The sequence below is a fragment of the Lutzomyia longipalpis genome, chromosome 3 (assembly GCF_024334085.1).
Source record: "Lutzomyia longipalpis isolate SR_M1_2022 chromosome 3, ASM2433408v1".
NCBI lineage: Eukaryota > Metazoa > Arthropoda > Insecta > Diptera > Psychodidae > Lutzomyia > Lutzomyia longipalpis.
In genome coordinates, this window is record NC_074709.1 from 17,762,503 (window position 1) to 17,782,910 (window position 20,408).

The window sequence follows — 20,408 nt, forward strand, 5'->3', positions numbered from 1 at the left end:
GTGATCTTCAGAAATTATTTAACAATGTGCGAAATGGAGAATCCTGGTGATTATTAATTAATATTACTTGGAGATTATGCCTTTCATCTGACCAACCATGTTGGCCTCATTTCCGCAATGTGTGTGCTCTTTTGATTAACCCTGCGCATCTTAAAATAAGATGTTTAATTAATAAAACGCAGATGGGTGTTCAAAAGAGGATATTTCCATTGCCGACATCACAAACGAGAGAGTCATGCATACAAAAGCTTTTATTAAAACGAATGGGTAAGCTTAAAGCGTCCACTCTCACTCTGTCTGCAATATAGACTCTTTAAGCTGTTATGTTTACGTCCAAAACGAACGGCTTCCCAGATGGGGGGTGGACGACAATACTACACATAGTGATGATGACTGACTCAGATAATTAATATACAGTCTCCCCCCGTGCTTCCCTCCAAATGAAAATGAATTTTTAATGTAAAAAGCTGCGGTGGTGAATGAATGAATTTTTCTGTTATTTTTTCTGACCCCCGTTGGTCTACTGCGTCGATGGTACGCCATTAACGCAGCAACGCATGTTCGTTTCGTGCTTTCCCCATATCTCCACGAGAAATTTTTGGGACGTTGCTGGCGGAAAATCTTTCGCACGCTTAACAGTTTTCCTTCCAAGTTCATCTCGAGCGGTGGTGCTCCGGCAAACTCTCTTCCGGCAGCACACCTTCCGGTCCCCACCAAATTAGTACGACAACTCATCAAACGCGATTGGAATTTTTATCACACCAAATTGGGTTGAGTGATTACTTTCTTTGAGTTCTTTTTTGCCCCATCGTGCGCCACCCGCATGATTTGGCAGTGAAAGTTTGCGGGTTTAGAGAAGAAGAATACAAAAAAATCTCGCAGTTGGGAATTGAAACCATCCCCGTGCTGATGTGTATAATTTTGTGCGTGTCTCCTGGTGAAACTTTTTGATAAATCTCTTCCCATTTCACGGTATGACACATTTTATTTTACACGATGACCAACAAAAATTGTATATGTACCTATCGGTTGTTCCCTAAGTTTACGGAATTATTTCTTTTTTGTGCTTTGTTATAAGTTTTAATTAAATTTTGAGAACAAAATTAAAAGTTTTTCAACGAGAGAAAAAGATGTAATATGCCCAATTCTATTTGAGACATGGACTGAATAATTGATTTGAAAAAAGAAAATCATTAAAATTCATCGAAAATGATAAGATTATGTATACACGTAATATGTAGGTATATAGATTAATTATTGGCTCAATATTTAAAAGTTTTTCTTTTAAGTGAAATTGATTATTTTCTTAACATTTTCTTGCCTGTCATGAAATTGAAAAATTATGGATAATATAGAAATCACAAAATCTGCACCTCAGAATTTTTAAAATTTACTTTAAAGAATTTTTTTTAGAGAATTGTGGGTTTAAGAAATTTTTAAATTATGTGTTTCCTTTAAGTCAATCATATAAGATATTCTTATTGTTCTGATTTTTTTTGTAACTTGATTTGATAGAGAAAACTAAATAAGGAGAATTTTCCCGTGAACCTCCGCTCATACAATTAACTGTGACCGCTAAATTTTATTTCCTTTTAAAGTTAAAGATATATAGCTATTCCTTCTTATTCAATGGGAGTGGAAGGGGTAAGACAAATCCATCATATTTGTCAAGAAAAAGTATCCCATATACTACCTTAATCAAGAAATAATCAAGAATTAAATCTATAATGTATGATACACAATCAATCTTACCTTTCAATTAAAGATTTCGCAAAGTCCATCAAATTTTAAATTCTTCATAACAAATTTTCTTTATTGAACAAAAAAAATCTAGAAATTCTTTCAACAATTTTTTTGCACAAAACTCATGATTAAACTTCTCAACCAACCACGAGTTTAGGGTTTTTTCCAACACATAAATTTCTCAAATCCATCTCTTTTACCCAACTGAAATGACAACCCTCCCATCCCTTTATCAATTCCTGTAATAAACTTGGAAATTACTTCTGATGAAGTGTAAAGAAAAGCCAGATGATAGGCTTTCATTCTAACTTGTGTGTAGATGGAAAAAAAAGTCTCACGAATTTTCGGGTCAAAAGACAGAATTTTGATCAGCTGAATACTAATTGAGTGAAAATTCGCAAACGGCGCCATTTCAAATTGTGGTGTGAAAATTGAATTTGTAACTTTATATGTATTTAAACTTATTTTAACACCCCCAGGCGGCGCATAAAAGATCATCCAGGAATGTGCTGGATAATTTTATTTTATTTATGAAGAAAAAAGAAGAGCATGAAGCAACAGCTTGGGGGTGGTTTGTATGTTGAAATATACATATTTCCCGAAACACACTCAATTATGCTAAATACTTTTCTCAGATGGCTGAAGAATTTCCATTTTACAATCAATTCCATGTGGAATCCATTAAAGGATTTATAATTCAATGGCTAAACAGGATGCTTTTAAATGTTTCATTATGCATATTCACGCACATCATTAAATCGCACCCTCAGCGTACGAAAAAAAACTCATGTTATTTTTAGGAATTTTTATACTTAGCCCCCACTTTGGTTGATTTAACATGACGAGAGCACGATGTCACATCTATTGATTCCCCGCATTTTAATAATACCTACTTTTACTTTACATGCCCTCCTCAAATTGAAGGAGAAGAGTATGTTTTTTCTTCACACTTCACCATTTTCTGGTCCTTGACTGATGGACGTGAGACAGCCCCGCAAAATAATGTCTGTAAATGACAAATTTCGTTGTTTAAGCTGATGTTGATATCATGTTAAATTTTGATATATTACAGCTCACATTTATGTGCAAAAAAACATTCTCGGCGAAAATTGAACGTGTAATCATTTGAAATTTCATCAAGATAATTTTTCCCGCCCAATATTCACCCTAAAAATTTAATTCAATATACATTAGCAGAATCATTTCCAACATTTCACCAAAAAAAAACATCTGGATACGTCAATTGGTGGCAAAAATAGAATGTTTAATTTTATGTTGGAAAAAAATCAATTAAATGTGTTTATTGTTGCCTTACCTCAACATAAATTGGCTTTTGGCAATTTTAGCATTTTGAAATTCTATTTTAAGAACCACCAAAATGCTATTTTATTACACATTTGGATTTTTATATTTATTTTTGGCTTTAACATAATATTATTTAAGTACTAAAGTTAACTGGTTTATTTTATTATCTTTATGCTCATATTTCCCGAAAGACTTGAACCATATCTTCCTCAATTTTCTTCTCTCTTTGTGGTGAAAAGAAAAGGAGCTAAAAATATAAATTTAATTACAAGCTTTCTTGTTTTTCTCCTGATAACAACGTGCGGCACAAAGTCGAGAATTTTGCAATAAGGTGCCTGATAAATATTGTTGATAAAATCTTTAATGGGAAAACAGAAGCTTAATCTTCTACTATGAGCAAATATAAATAAATTTCTTAAGAAACAACCCCCGTGATAAGGAAAGAAATATTATTCAAGTTGATTCAATAAGAGCACCTCTCTCAAAAACGTGAAGGCTGTCAGAAAGTTGTGCTTCCGCTCGTCATTTCCACACAATATGAGAAAATCCATGGTATGTAACACTATCCGGAAAAATATAATAAAAAGGGAACACAGGAGATTGTCTTATCAGTTCTATCATACATTCCAAACAAACACTCGATTTTCAATTGAGCGTAAAAGTTTAACTTTCCATGGAAGAGAATTCCGCAGAATTTATTCCGTGGAAAGAACAGAGTGGAAACTTTTAGTTGCGTATTAGAAATTATAGATTAAAGATGTTCTTTTGAAACGTTTTGAACATATTCAATCTGAATTAAATTTTTTTTGTCTGTTTATCAGTTTTTTAAAAAGATTTTTCAAAAAAAAATTAAAAACGAATAAGTCGAAAAGAAACATTAATTGATCAATTTAATGAAAGAGATAATTAATGATTTTTTTTTACAAATTAAAGGCATTAAATTGTAGTCAGCTTTCCCTTCGTCGAATGCCAAAAATAGTCCTGGCATGGGCCCGATGGGTTCGTGGAATTATTCCACATGTCTGGTTGCGGGCGAGCTTGTGCCGGTGGATCTCTGCATCATCGATAGAGTGAGTTCAGTCTTGCTTGGTGGCTCAACGTGAGCGGACGCATGGGAATAGTAGTGCAGTCTTAGAGGGGACAGCAGAGACCCGAGGGTTCCGGTGGCAAGTCGCTCCCCACTCATAGAGAAATCCGTGAATGGCCATCCTCTACGGAGGAATCCCTCTCAGCGAAAAAAAAACCTCTTCCACAAAATTAAAAGAATATAAGGAAAAGGTTAGAGTTTAAGGTTTAAAAGTTAAAATTTTGAGTTAACTTTGGAGAATAATCTTAAATTATCGGTTTAACCCACGAAACAGTCGGTTGGTTAAAATCAAAGGTAAAATTTCAAAATTATGTATTTTTTACTTTGTTTATCTATTTATTCTCAAACACCTCAAATGGATTTAATCTTATAAAGAATTTGCTAAAAGTTAACCTAAGTTAGCCTCAAAATCAAATTTTCATTTCATGACTAATCTATAAAAAAGTTTCATGGCAAGCTTCACAACTCTAGTTTGTAAAAAGAACTTTTGGTGAAACAGAAGAAAAGTAATATGAGAAAACCATAAAAGGAAAAACATCATACATATTTGATACAATTCATTTCCCATTATATTTACTTTCAAACTACTCAAGTTTCCCAACAAAAAAGTGAATGAGGCACAAAATTGCAAGGAAAATGAAAATGATAGTTGAGAGTTTTCAAAACACATGTCTCAATCAAGGAAAAGCTCTCCTCAGGCACTTTTGGCACCAGTTGTGTGGCAAAGTTGAGGAGCACAGCGAATTTTTAATGTAGAAAGCGAAAGGCAATTGATTGAATTTCATTTTTATTAATTCTAATACGTTGTACCACTGATCCCGAATGCTATTAATATCGATAAAAATACGCCACCCGACGAAGAATTAGATTGTATAACATGTTCAGCATTCTTTTGTACCGAGAACAGAATGTAAATAATCGTTTATTGGATTCCCCTCGCATTTTCGTTAGCCTATAGAATTATTTACACATTCTCTACACGCTAAATTGAAGGCGAATTTCCTGTGATAAAAAACCTCGATGATTCTTCTTCCAAAATTCAGGAATACAGCCCGCATGTTATCGATACGACGTCGTAATTTCTTTTAAATCAATCAATCGCTTCACAAATGCTGAATCTCCTTATATTAGGGCAAAGCAAGGGGAAATTCCGTCTCTCAGTATAAAATTTACAAAATTGATACATATAATTTGTTTTTTACGTCGATAAAATAAAATTAAAGTTTAATTTTATAGTGACAATGTAATATTTTTTATCACTCTGTTTTTACAATGTGCATTTTATCAATATTAACCATGAACTATATTGATTTTCCATCAATGTAAAACCAAGATAAAATTGAATGTACCTCAAATGAAGTACAAAAGCAATTGAAATTCATGCACACATTTCAGATTAAAACCATTATGGTGAATATAGTCCCCAATATGCGATTCAATCGGCTAATAAAATTGGAAATTTGTAAAGGGACGACCGTGGGTGATGAATAGGATATTTTAAAAGATTGGAAATTCAATAATAGTCTTCCATCATAAAATCTCCCAATTGATACTACAATCTCCCAAAACTCACTGAAAAAAATTGTCAATATGAAAAGGCGATTAAAGTGGTTAAGTGCACATCCAGTGGCTTTTGGGATTTATTTTTGAATTCATTCGAGAGAGCTTGTAGTACCAAATGAAAGAGCATTTGACTATATATAAAAAATTTTAATGCATGTGCGTCACTACATTTTGCAAATCTTTCTAATAAAAGCTCCTAAATTCATTAAATATCCTGTCCTGCGCCACGGGAATCATTTCATGCGAAACCACTTTAAAAGATTTTATAACCACTATTCTAGATTTCAAATTAATTCCTCCCAACTAGTGATGTTGATGTTCTTTATATTGCCTGACAACCTGCAAACAAAATTAAATTTCACCCATAAAGCTTTGCTTTCTGCAAATGGCAGTCGGTTTGGTTTTGTAACAAAGTAAAGACGTATAAAAGCAAATAAATATCCTCTCATATGCAAACAGCTACATGGCAAAATTTAATTCAAAAATGCCGCGCAGGTTGCTTTTGAAAATGATTTAGTTTTAAATAGAAACCTCCAACAATATAATGCGCAAATTTAGACTGCCTTGCATTTGAAGTAGCAAGCACAAAAGTCTTCTACATAGGTCAGGACACAGATGAATTATTATTTAGGCTCACGTGGAGAATTAGGTGACTTATAAATGAAATTCAATTTTCGCCCTAGAACCCTCTTGAATTATTCCTTGGTTTGACGTATGAATTCAATTAACTCTAGAGGATACAATCAAGAAGATGAAATATGCTTCACTTATTGATTGTTTTCTGTGACTCATGATTGAGGTGATAATGCTGTCTCTTCTCATTTTCACTTCCAAACTCAATTTTCTGGGGGTTCGTTTTTTTTTATTGTTACCACCACAGAGTTCGTCCCCATCTACCTAGGTCATCTAGCACAAGCACGTAAATTTGTCCACAAGATTGCCTCATTGGCAGTGACACTGTTCAGAACGTTCAGAAATTTAATTAAAAGTTGCAGTTGACGCACATAAAAGACGCTTTTCTCGTCATCAGCTTTTATTGCAAAGGGTTGCATTATGGATGCTGGAAAACTTTACTTCTTTGCTTTGTTGTATGAAAATGCAAAAGGGAGATAAACATGATGAAATTTATATACTGTTGATTAATTATATAATATTTATATACATTAGATGATAGAATGAAGCGATAGGAAGCATATTAATTTCCACCCCTTAATGAATATTTTATTTCGTCATTTTTTTTCGTGAATTAATCAGCAAATTGAGATGAAGGCAATCGTGCAAGAATTTTGGAACAACTTGAAAAAAATGCATTTTCAACCTGAGATGAATTAATGTATCTTGCGGCAATATTTTACAAAAAAAGAAAGGAGTTTATTCATTCGGTATCTCTCATAAAATCAATGAAAAATCTTGACCAAATATTAAAAAGAATTGTAAAAGTTACAATGGAGGCGTGGTTTATATTTTTTTTATTCAAGAATTAAAGAAACTACCTGGAATTTAGCTACATCGAATTAATTAGATGTCCTTATGCCTTTAAACGAATAAATTCCTTTCATTTTTACGTAATTTAATTAAATTGTAAGAGTGCTTTCAAGCTTTTGTCTTTGAAAAGCTCTAATTATAGTTTACATAATAGTTTGCATTTCGAGTAAAGCTTTATGTGGATGACTGACATTTATCGCATTTAACTACATCTAAGCAGCGTTCTTGTGGGATTTTCTTCAGGATAAATGTGTTTAAATTCACAAAAGAATTTAATATCACGCCTCAGTACCACAAGCATATAGGTTTGAGGAATTAAAGAAAAATAATTATTAATCTGTCCATCAAATGTCACAGAGTGTGGCAAATATGGTATTTATATTACGAATTTGTATTTTTTTCCTATATGTGTGTGTTATCAGAAGTTAAGCGAATTTATGTGAAATTCTTTTGGTGAAAAAAAAAAGACTTGGAATTTTCACAAAAGTTTCCCTTTGCGCAGATGACGGAAAATCCATTCTTCTGGGTGCCAAATGGAGCTTTATTTAATTTGTTCAAAATTTAATTTCTCTTTTTTTTGTTGGGGACTACCACGCTGAGCTCGTCAAATATAAATACTCCTCTGGTGCTTCATAAAAACACTTGTGATGGACATGACATATTTTCATGGGATCCATAAGGGATGGGGTGGGAGGTATGAAGAGATGCTGCGGGATAGAAATTAATTTATTTCATTAGCGACAATACGAATCCGATAAGGATTTTTAATTTCACCTTTTTTTTTGTACATTCGCCCTTTGCACCCCCAAGATGAGAGATTTGGGCTTTCAAAATGGGAATAAAGAAAAATTCCGTCTGCCTATGAAGCATCAAAATAAATATCAGAAAAGTCCTTGAAGAATTCACTTTGTTGAGATTACATTTAATAAATTTTGACATAGGGGTGACAGTTTTGCTGGAAATTTACTACCCTGAAACTACCTTTTAGGTCATTCTTTGTTCGTAAAATATTTGTTTTATTTGCTTCCGCGACAAATGGCAAAAATCATGGAATTTCGAATCAGAGCACCGCTTCTTAAATTCTTATTCTAATTTATGTTTCATTTTTCAAAAGAAAAAAAAATCTTTGAAAATCTCAAACAAGCCTCAATTTAGAACTTTGTGAAGTTACATGACTTCTCATTTATTACCCAAAAAGCCCACATCTTTACTGACAAAACAATGTTCACAAGAGCAAAAGGAAAATACCAAAATAGGTTGGTTTATTTCTGAATCCGCACAAATGCAGAAAATCACAAAGTTCTACCCAAAGTTGGTAATCCAATGAGACCAACTTCTTTCCTATCTTTATCTCATTCCAAATGAATGCAAATGGAATGAAAAAAAAAAGAAAATTTAAAAAGAACTTCTTCTCCATAATTCTCTGGAGATGGGCTATTTATCTAAATAACAATGAATTGAATTACCTGATAGAATTTTCTCTCATCTTCCCTGGATAATGTTGCTTCTCAACGGAAAATGCTGGTACTACCACATTTTTTTTCGGGTATCTCCAAAAGAAATCTCTTTGTTGCTGAAATATGGGAAAATGTGTTGTACTATGTATATGTTATATCTGTAATTGATTCCGGATATATCACACCGAAATCTATAAATATATTTAGCATTTTATGACTAAGAATAGAGATATGGTTTCTCCTATGTTCCCATATCACAATATGATTTATTTATAGAGGCAATTTATTGATAGTTACCTAATAGCACATTCCCATAGACATGCGGAAAGGGTTGAAGTCATGATATGAAATGTGATTGAGTATTACAGATTGCTTATTGGTGTGATTTACAAAGGAGACTTAATAAAAATGCAACTTGAGCATAGAGAATGCAAATTGGTTAAATTGGAAGGCAAAGAAGAGATGATGTTGATTTTTTTCCACTCAGCAACATTGGGTTAGCTCTATTTTTAGAGGAAAAGAAAAGAGAATGAGGTCGTTATGGCATATTCCAGTCGCATTTTTCTTCTTTTGTGAAAGTGTCGCAAGATGAAAAAAAGAAAATTACGTCTCTTTGATGACTTCCTTGAACATTCAAGGAGCTATCTATTGGTGTATTTATGTCTGGCTTTAGCATACATATCTCAACTTGTCTATTTTGTCTATTTAGTTCCATCCTGGCTGATGTTTCTTCTCTTTTTTTTTCTTTATAGATATTGGTTTGCTATTTATTGTATGGTAGCTGTATTATAGAGAAATATCTCCTGAGGCTATATATTCCATTCTTTTATTATATTCATGCCAAGTAGCAATAAATGTCCAGTATTGGTCTAATCTTAAGGCTCAGTCATAATGTTATATTTTCAGACTCACTTTGTCAGATGAAATTGAGCTTTTTCTACAGATATGAGATATTAATCAATCATTAATGGTTTTCCAATTTTCCAGGTTATAGAAAAAACATAATAAGGACTAAAAATAAATCAAACCGTCGTTGAATCTGAAAGGTCTTCAACTTAAAAGAATTCAATAAAAGAAAACTTTAAAATTTTGCAAAGGAAAATTTCATGATTTTTGTCTGAAAAAATGTTTTAAAAGCATTTTCATAAATCATTTGGTTGAGGGATTATCAAATTGATTTTAATTTGACGATATACGCTGAAGTACCATATCTTTAGGAATTTCTTATCAAAATTGAAATATAGAAGGTACGAAGAAAAACTTTGAAAATTGATAAAGAAATTTGAGCAATTTAGTGACTGATTTGATCAATTTAAAAAATTTCAGAAATAAGCGGGAAAGACAGGAAAATACTTAAAGCTCATTATCGCAAAAAGATAGAAAAGTATATCACAATACTCTCCCACACAATGAGCCTTCTCACTTTAATCACCAAGCTTATGTATCTCTATGTACTTTCCATCTTGTCTCACCACAGTGTTACTCTTTTAGCTTAATAATAAAATCCAGTAAAATAATTCTCACACTTTACTAATCCTCATTGTGATTATAAAAAGCTAACAAGGCTTCTGTTAGTCAAGCATTATCTTTTGTGAGCATTTCTTTTTATGCCTGGTGGAGGAATTTTCTTCATCATTGTGTGTAAGTAATACTCTCTCGGATGTTACAATGAAGAGCTCGGAGATTAAAATAAATATCTTCACTTATTCACGCCTTTCTTCATGATATGCTCCTCTATACTCCCACAAGTGATAGTGTTTATCTTATAGGAATTGTTTACCTTTGCTAAATCGAACATACATACAATTTTGTGTGCCAACCAGAACCTCTTTCAATGCCATCTAACCAATTTAATACGTCAGTTTTTTTGCAAATTTATTTCAAATATGTCTAAGTAGCGTAAATGTGCAAGAAGGTTTATTTCAAATTTTGGGGAAATTAATACAAACAGCATTTAGGTGAGAACAAACGCAAACTGGTTATGATTCTAGCAATTAAAAGATTTTCTTCTTGAGTTTGGCTTTTAATCGCCCACCCGGGGTGTGAAGAAATGTATTAAAAGAAATATCTCAATTGCGCACAAAATTGTGTGTAAAGGACAAGCAAATTAGGGTGTGTTGAGTGATTTCTTAGTACGTAAATCTCATTTCACAAATGAGGGTAAATAAAATGTTTTTCAAAATAAGTTCATTTATTGAATTTTGTAAATATAATTTTTTGTGTGCTCTTTCTTAAGTGAAAAATTCAATAAATCCGGCATTGAACCATTGCGAGATGGGTCATAAAGTGCAAGAAGTGAAGAAAGTTATGCGATCCCCCTATAGCCTTGTTCCATATTTTTCCTCGCGCACATTATCCACGCTGTGATATTTATGCCCGAAATATTGGATGGGAAAATTAGGATGATTTACAATCTTATAGCTTCATTACATTTTCCTCATTTTCCAATAAATTCCACCCTCATTATCGCACTTCTCTTCCGTCTCACCTTCTTCACGCGACACCCCACATTGTGGTATAAAAGCATAACGCTGGCTTATCAGTTGGGGTTTTCTTTTAGCGCACAATATTTCACAATCCACCGCCTGGAGAACGCGAAATGCCCAATAAATTGCTTCTTAATTTTGGGTAAACAGATTAAAGGGATGTTTTGCAATTTTCTACGCAATCGCGCCTCAATAAATTTACATACGTGGAACGTAGAAAATTAATTTCCGCTCAGGCAAGAAGAAGATCAAATGAAGAGGTTTATGCGATTATTTTGGGTACAAAAAGATTAATTTTCTAGGGAACATCGGTGAGTTAGCAGCTTGAGTTCTTATAGATTTTATCGTCAAGAGCAGGGTCAAGGGTATTTCTGTCCTGTCTTAAGAATTTTTTTCAAAACCTTGTTATATGTTTTTCTCATCTATTTTCTGAGAAAGTTCGGAACATTTGAAACCTGCGCAAGAAATTTATGCTCTATTTATTATGTTTAGAACTGTTAGAAAATTTCCAAGAATTTAAAAGGAAACTTAAGAAAACTAGTGGTTTTCTGAAAGATTTCATAAGTTTAATAGCACAAAAGAAACATTCTTGAGCACAAAAATTTATTCTATGCTCTTAAAGTGAAATTCTTCTCATTAAATTTAAAGAACATTTCTTGCTTAAATATTCTAAATAATTTTCAGAAGAATTAAAAACAATTTTGCAAAAAAAAATCTTCGATATAACCCGTTTTAAAAATTAAAGGAATTCTGTGGCAACGAACCTTTGTTCTCAATTTTCCTTTCAATATTTTTTTAATTGGTAATTAACGTTTAATCAACAATGGAGGGTCTTTAAACAGCAGCATGATTTTTCATTAAAAATTTACATAGCGTGGCTCTCAACGCAATTACATCGAATATTATTTATTTTCATTCAATTAAATTAATTTGCACGCAATCAAATTTGAATTGCATTACATACATTATTCGCCATACATAGACTTAAAATTCGTCAATTTCATTGAGTTAATATTTTCGCTTCGTTTTTATATAAAAAAAAAAGAGAAAATCAATGTTTTCTTTTGATTTGGAACATCCCGCCCCTAGGAATGTTTATTCATTCGGAAAAGTGTTTGATGGCTTTTCGAACCGGGGAATGAGTCATGATGGAGGGTTTAAAAAAATAATAAACAAAATGTCCTTGTGCGTGGTTTTTAGGCATTACCATGAAATCGGATTAGGCGCGTAAGAAAAGTCTTTTTTGCGTGCTATTAATGAATAAAATGTTTCTTAAAGATTTAAAAGAATTTACTTGATTTTCCATGACGATGCACAAAAAAGAAATCCCAAGTTTTTCTTGGAATTCTCTGAATTTTGAATGAAAGCATCGTAAATTCCATATTATTGATACAAAAATAAATGACAACATCGTACGGTTGGGGCTTTCTGTAAGTAAATGAATAAACAAATCCTTTCTTCTCGTAATATATTTATACATTTGCCTAAAAAAAAATTATCATGTATTTGGGTGTAAATAGATTATTATTATTCATACATTTGAGAAAACGTGTGCGTATAAGAATTGTTCTAGCTAAAAAGCGAGTTTTTTTTATACACCATTCGGGAAACAAAAATATAAATAAAAATGAGAAGTTTTCGCTAGAGCCATGAAAATTGTCACAAATGATCTTTTGATCATTCTAAGTGGTATAATCGACGGCATTTTTTTATTAGCATTGTATAGAATGATAGTATTGATAGATTTTATATTGATGTTATTATCCCGCCACTATCATTGTAAGAATTTCTGTTTATTATTTATTGTGGGTTCTATTTCTGATAATGTTTTGTAAACATATTTATGTAGGCCCGAAGAAGAGGGAAATCCACGCCCTCGAAACGTCGCATATGAAAATAAATTAAGAAAATATAAAGAAGGTCGTTCCCGTATTTCAATCAGCATAATCATTACTTGACCGAACTCTCAACATCTTTTCCGAGTTTTTCGTCAGTTATATTGGGTTCTCACCCAGAAAAAATTACCTTTTCCAGAGCTTTCGGCTCCGTCCGGAGCCTTCTTCAGTGGCTACAGAGAGAAGGAATTTATTAACCAACATTTTCTACAAAAAAAAAAAACAAGACAAGTTTTACCACACACTCAAGCGTGGGGAAATTTTCGTGGGGTACACAAAAGCTATGCTATTCTTTTCTTCGAAAGAATCACTACACTAAAAAAGGATCACATCTAAAAGAAAATTATGATTTTTTGAGAAGAAATAAAATACCTTTTGCTGCTATGCGAAGACGGTGGTTGTTTACTCCACACATTTCAAGGCGCTTATTAGCAAGAAAATGTATATACTAAGCGAGACTTAAAAATAAACTTCGCACACTTGTTGCTTGACTTTCTCCTTTTCCCACCGCAAAATTCGTGGTTTAGTCACTGTGTGAGGAGTATTTCAAAGGATGCCAGGAAGTGCGCTCTCTTTGCCATAGTATCAAATTATCAGTCACAATATTTTGTATCAAAATGAAGAACTTTTAATTGGATTTGAAGTGTAAACCACGCAAACCACACTCCATCTTTTAATTGATTTATTTCAAAAGTGATGAATTTTATTAGACTTGATTAACATTTACGGGCTTTCCCCATGAAAGCCCTTTACAGGGTTCTCATAATTTAAATTTAAATGTATTATTAAATTAATATTGTGATGTGATTTTATGAAAATCCAAAGAAATGATTCGTATTTGCAATGGATTGAATACACATCCTGATTTTCATGCTTTTATTAATACCCCTGGGGCTGCGTGTAATGATTCTGTTTAAGTTTGCAATGAGATAAATAAAATTTCTCTAAATCAAATTCTTGCTATGATGCTGATAATTTATTGATAATTTGATAGAGAGCAGATGGTTCAGAGGGGTGTAAATTAAAATGCATTCAAAGTAAATCATGGGATGTACAACGCATTAATACACAAAAAACACAAAATACACAAAATAATATGGTGGTAGAACATAAAATAGTCATGTTGATGGTGGTTTGGTTTATCATGGCAATATACAAGAGAGCGGTATGGTTTACCACATGAGGGTGTCATGGTATAAACAACATGTGATGAAATTAATTGAAAATATGAAATATACCTTAAATGTAAAATTTTCTCCTTTTGGCAGTTTGCTAAATGGCTGACGTGGAGGTAAATAGTACGTTCTACCGAGAGATTTTCAATGGAACACAGCAGAATTTTTCGGAACTTCAGGAGCTCAATGTGGATGATCTCCTCTATGATGTTCCAGTGGGTATTGTTGTGCTCCTATCCATCTTCTATGGCACAATAAGTATCCTTGCCGTAATTGGGAATGGGCTGGTTATCTGGATTGTGGCGACAACCCGCCAAATGCAAACTGTGACGAATCTCTTTATTGCCAATTTGGCCCTAGCTGATGTGATTATTGGGATGTTTGCCATTCCCTTTCAAGTAAGTAACTCTCCTCATCCTTATCTTACACTTTACTCCTGTTAGCGTAAATGGTTAAGACGTGATTCCTTCAGCTAAAGAACTAGAAGATCAAATCGCACGCAGAACTAACATTTTTTTCCACATAATTATTCTCCACGCAAATTAATTTAATCACAAAATCTTAATTGTTGACTCATGAGAACCCACAAGAGATTTATGCAACCGCGACATTATTATAATCAATTACAAACCCTCATAAATTTTATTTACATCCTAAATTTTTTTCTGAAGCTCTGAGATTTTCTTTTTCATGTGAATTTCTTTTAAAACGTGCCTGTTTATTTTTCAGTTCCAGGCCGCCCTTCTTCAGCGGTGGAATTTGCCCAAATTTATGTGCGGTTTCTGCCCATTTGTTCAGCTCTTGAGCGTTAATGTGTCTGTCCTGACGCTGACAGCAATTGCCGTGGACCGACACCGGGCCATCCTTAATCCTCTGAGGTGAGTTTCGCAAAATTTAAAGGTATTTCCGCACCCACGTTCCCTTTTAAAGCTCACCCAGCTAAATTGGGTGGAAAGTTAAATGTCTTGACACTTTTAATAGACCTTCCTTTTGGTATTTTCTTAAACAATGAAGATTGTATTGGGGTAGATTTTTGCATATAACTTCGTATTTTCCCCGTGGCACGGAAGACTTGCCAAAAAAAGTTCCTTTATACTGCCAGGAGTTTTTCACCTGTTGATCCAATTTATTAAAACCAATTAATCACTAATTTTATCAATGTGCCTACATGTTTCATTTCCATCGTTAATTTTTCATCCGAAAATAACTCTTTGCATCGGGAAATCTTTTCCGGAAAATCAAGTCGTAAAATGCAATTTTTTTTTGGACAGAATCCATTGCGGAGGCACGAAAAGCAGAGAACTGTGGGGGATGAATATTTTTATTTGACAATTGTAGGACGTTGACACGATTTATCATTTAATCAGAATGCAAATTTGCGTCTTTGGGAAGTAAGAATTAAAAGATATGCCGAAGAAACAAATTATTCTTATAGTCCTATTTCTTAGGGCTTTGGGGAGGGGTTAGTTTCAAACTCTTTAAAGGAATTTTTTTAAAGAATTCCACAAAGAATTTGGTTTCAAATAAGAAAGAGGCTTTCCTAAACATTTTCCAAGAGGCTTGAATTTGTTACTCAACTAGAAATTTTCTTATGATTTTAACACGTTAGCTCTGGCTAAATACTGTAGGAAAATTCTGAAACTTTCAGTAGAATATGCTTTTCAAACTTTAGTCAATAAAACTATTTTCACATACTGCATGTTTATTAGATGAATTTAGTTTGAACAAGAGACTCGTATATTTCGCTTTAATGACTTGCCTGTGGTTAGCCAAAATAATGGAGTTGTTATTTACTATATTAACACTATTTTGGCTTTGATATTTCCCGCGTTGCTAAATTTACCTTCCCATACAAAATGGTATGATTGCAGATTTGAAAATAAGCCGCCAAATAGGTTTTTGTAGCTCATCAATCAAATTCAAAGTGGTGTAAAATACAGAAAATTTAATCGGTTTATGCAAACTGTTGAAGGTGTGTGTAAGAGTGTTTTCTGTGTGGGCTTTTGTTCTGCAATGGGGGCTCCGTTATATCAACAAATTTTCATCCGCACCCCATGGATTCTCGCCCCTGAATGGTAGTCATGTGAGAAATATCAATCCTCACAATAAACGAATTTCGACGCATTTAATGAATTTTCCATGTTTTGTCCCATCACTGGTATACAGTTTAATTTAGTCTTTCGTATAATTAATACCGAATTTTCCATTATAAACCATTCTCTCATCATCGCAAAGGCGGTTCAACAACCCCCGTCCCAGAAATGCCCGTCGAATGTTTTTTTTATATATAAGGAATGGAAAAATCTGCAAAATTGTACATAACAGGAAAATTTTCCTAAATGAGATTGCTCCAGTTTGAGCTTTATTGCTACAGCAAAATTCTCTGTGAGAATTCTATATAATCAATGGTTTTAAGTTTGTTTCATATATCAAGCAAAGCAATTAAATTTCTCAAATTAACCAAGCCGCCCACTTTTGCTCATTGAAACCCATTCATTGAGTTCATGAGGGAAATGAGGAAAAGCTTATAGAGAGAGAAATGGGGTCAATCATATCAATAGCTATTTGAGATAAGTATCCGATAACAGAAGAACGCCAAAGGGTCAAAAGGAGTAGAATCCCGTAAAAGATGGAAATTCCGCGATATCGAATAGCCAATGAAGAATAGTTCCCCTTCAGCTTGAGAAGGTCAATTTATCTTTAACCACAATTTTCTTTTTCAGGGCGAGACAGTCCAAAAATATGTGTAGGATTATTATTGCATGCATCTGGATTTTTTCAATCTTCCTCGCAGCCCCAATTTACTACGCAATGGAAGTGATTCAAGTGAAGGAGTTAATAAAACGTAAGTTATTTGGGGTTACTTTATATACCTCACTTCTACATACTATGTTGATTTTATGGTCAGGAAAAATTGGCCATTATTGTCCACAGTATTGCCATTTGGTAGACTGACTGAGGCTTCATTTAATAGCACAATCTTGTTTAATTGTCGTTAAATTTAAAATCTCATAATTTATTTCAATAACAGATGAATTTATATTTAAACAATTGAGTTCAAAAATCACAATTTTATTATAAAGAATTTTAATTTAATCAAAATAGAAGCTTTATGTATGCAGATAACAATTATTTTCAACGATATATCGCATTTCCATTCCATGAGCCAAACATTTAACTTTAACCCAAGACACAAGCTTCACACAGAATTCAATACAAAGTTTGTGTCTGGGAATTGTTATAACTCCCAGCCAAGACTTTGTATCGAGATGTTATAATAATAACCGTTTTTCTATTCAACAGGTGAGGGAGACCTCATCGTCCTCTCGAAGCCCTTCTGTAACAATGAAAATCTAACAGATGAACAAATGAGGATATATCGCTACATTTTGGTTCTTGTTCAAGTAAATTTAATTGAAAAAAAATCAATCAATTTAATGATAGAAATTAATTAAAATATTTTTTTTTTCAGTATTTAATCCCCTTCTGTGTGATTAGCTTCGTCTATATTCAAATGGCAGTGAAACTTTGGGGCTCAAAGACACCGGGAAATGCCCAAAATGATCGAGATGTTACACTGTTGAAGAACAAGAAGAAGGTGATTAAGATGCTGCTAATTGTTGTGGCTCTCTTTGGGATTTGTTGGCTACCACTGCAGCTCTACAACGTGCTACAAGCAACGTGGCCTGGAATAAATGACTATCGCTACATAAATATCATATTTTTCTGCTCCGATTGGATAGCCATGAGCAATTCCTCCTACAATCCATTCATCTATGGCATTTACAATGTGAGTTAAAAGGAATTTTTGCGTAACTATATTGGTAAAAATGAAATATTAAAATCTACCTATCTTGGTTTGGTAATGAAACTTTTATTGGATATCCATTGATTTATATTATAAATTAAAATTTAAAGTAGATTTATGATATATAGTTAGAATCAGGATTATATTTCTTTCGTATTTTTTTATTAGAGTATCATTTACTTCTTTTTAAATATGTAAGGTTATGTACTAAATAAAAAATGAAAATTCACATTAAAATTTCAAGATTAAGAAAAAATTATTTTAAAAGTTTTTTTGTTTTATTAAATTTCTTAAAAATTACAAATAATGACAAAATTTAATGTAAAAATAGTAAATTTTAAAATTTTTAAGTTAGAAGCCTAGAATTTCTGAAAAAAAAGAGATCTACAAATAAAATTTTTGTCTGTACATTTTTAGGAAAAATTCAAGAGGGAATTCAGCAAACGCTGCCCACTATGCCGCCTAGGGTTCGATCATGGTGATTATAGTGAGAAATCGGTGTACACACGCGTAAGTTCAATACGATCCAACTACACAAACACATCAACACGCCAAAAGACCCAAAATCAAAACGCTGTGACCCCAAACAACCTCATTGTTTGTCATGTAGAAGGCAAAAAGGCTCACCATCGTGGTGCAGTGGAGTGGAAAGCTGTGAAAAATTGCATTCTCGGTGATCGGCAGAAGGCAAATTATTCATCCGGGAATGTCCGGCAGGGCGAATGCACCAATTGTGGCAGTAAAATCGGCGAATACAATGACATATTGTACAGTGAGTCACTCATGCCGAAGAAGAAGCAGAACAACACTTCTGACACCGAATTGTTCACATTCTCCTCGCCCACAGCAAGCCACGACGAGGGCACCGAGAGCGGGGATGAGGTACGACATGCACGACAAGGTGTCGCTTCTGGTATCCTATTTGAGGATATTGATCTCTAAAGGGGGCAATGGGGGCAATGTCTGCACGAGGGCGGCTATATGAAATATATAAGAAAAAACGCAAGCCATTCCCAAAATACTCTCTCTTTATTATTACCGCACTCTGGAATTTGTCTAATTTTATCCTCCTACACTCTAAATATATTTCTATCATTTCTCAAACAGTCTGTTTAGCAAGAGTGTACCTTTGGTTACCTAATGAAAACCATTTTTTAATTAATTATTCAGGCAATCTGTGTGTAGAAAATTATCACAAATGTTTGTTAAAATATTCATTTGTTCTAATAATGTTCTGGTTTACTCTTGTTTGTCATTTACAACTTTAATTTATTCTGTTCATATCAATTAGATGGCTTGTCTAATTTTAATTAATTTAAAGAATAAATAATAAGATAATGATTTCTTTAAAATAGGAATTAAAAAAAATATATTGTTAAAATAACAAAGAATTCATAATTTTACGATTAAAAAGGAAGAAAAATGTACTGGTAAGCTGACCAAGCTTACGAGAGCTGTGTTTCTTTCAGTGTAACAATTTTGTGAGAGCAAACTAGAACGCGAATTAATTTAAATACGCGAAAAGTCGGGAAAAGTTGAAAAGTCATACCCTAAGAAATGTTTGGAAGGCCATATTTCGAGAACGGATCCATAGATTTTCATAAAATTTTTTTTGTTTGAAAGGTCTTGAAGTCAGCTATAACATATCGAAAAATGAAAAAAATTTATGTCGCCATTTTCGAAAAATTCGAGTTCGAAATTTTCGAAAACTTTGTTTTTGACTTTAGCGCCTCTTGCGGTCATTTTTCGAAGTTTCAATGTTCTAGACATTTGTAGGGTTTCACGAAACCTTTCATTTGCGCTTGAGTTGATCAAAATCGGACTTGTAGAACCCGAGATATGACATGCCAACTTTGGAAGGCTATATCTCGAGAACGGATCCATAGATTTTCTTCATTTTTGGCACGAAGCTAGATTATATGGTCAGCTACAACATATCAAAAAATGAAAAAAAATTATGTCGTAGTTTTCGAGATATTCATCGAAAACTCATCGAAAATTTTGTTTTTGATTTTTGGCCCCCTAGCGTTCACTTTTGAAACTTCGGATGTTCTAGAGAGTTGTAGGGTTTGTTGAGAGCTTTCATTTGAGCCCGGGTTGATCAAAATCGGTCAAGCCGTTTTCGAGTTATGGTCGATTTTCGATGAAAAATTGTGGCGGCCATATTGACTAAACGGCTTGACCGATTTTCGAAAATGAGGTATCGTTGGAAAGGTCTTGATGGCCCCTATAACATATAAAAATTTCAGATTTTTAGCTATTACAGGGGCTGAGATATAGCGAAAACAAAATTTTGAGGTTATTCAAAATGGCGGATGCGGGGGTGGGGGGGTAAAATTTGACATCATAATCGGATGTCTTCCGTTCGATATTTAAACTTTGCCGTTTACCGCAAGTCTCTATC

At 33.2% G+C, this 20,408-nt stretch overlaps 1 protein-coding gene across 3 annotated transcripts; it reads left to right on the forward strand.

Moving 5' to 3' along the window:
- The first annotated feature begins 642 nt into the window (after positions 1-642).
- Positions 643-19,427, forward strand: LOC129792409 (tachykinin-like peptides receptor 99D). Of its 3 annotated transcripts, XM_055831440.1 has the most exons (8): positions 649-972; positions 14,290-14,594; positions 14,926-15,074; positions 16,920-17,041; positions 17,500-17,600; positions 17,669-17,986; positions 18,422-18,514; positions 18,615-19,427. In XM_055831440.1, the coding sequence occupies exons 2-8, from the start codon at positions 14,298-14,300 to the stop codon at positions 18,660-18,662; spliced, it is 1,128 nt and encodes a 375-aa protein (XP_055687415.1). In that variant the 5' UTR covers positions 649-972; positions 14,290-14,297; the 3' UTR covers positions 18,663-19,427. The 3 variants fall into 3 exon arrangements, with proteins under 3 accessions (XP_055687413.1, XP_055687415.1, XP_055687414.1); XM_055831438.1 differs by having other exon boundaries at positions 643-972; positions 18,422-19,427; XM_055831439.1 differs by lacking the exon at positions 649-972 and adding an exon at positions 13,565-14,214 and having other exon boundaries at positions 18,422-19,427.
- Positions 19,428-20,408: the final 981 nt, after the last annotated feature.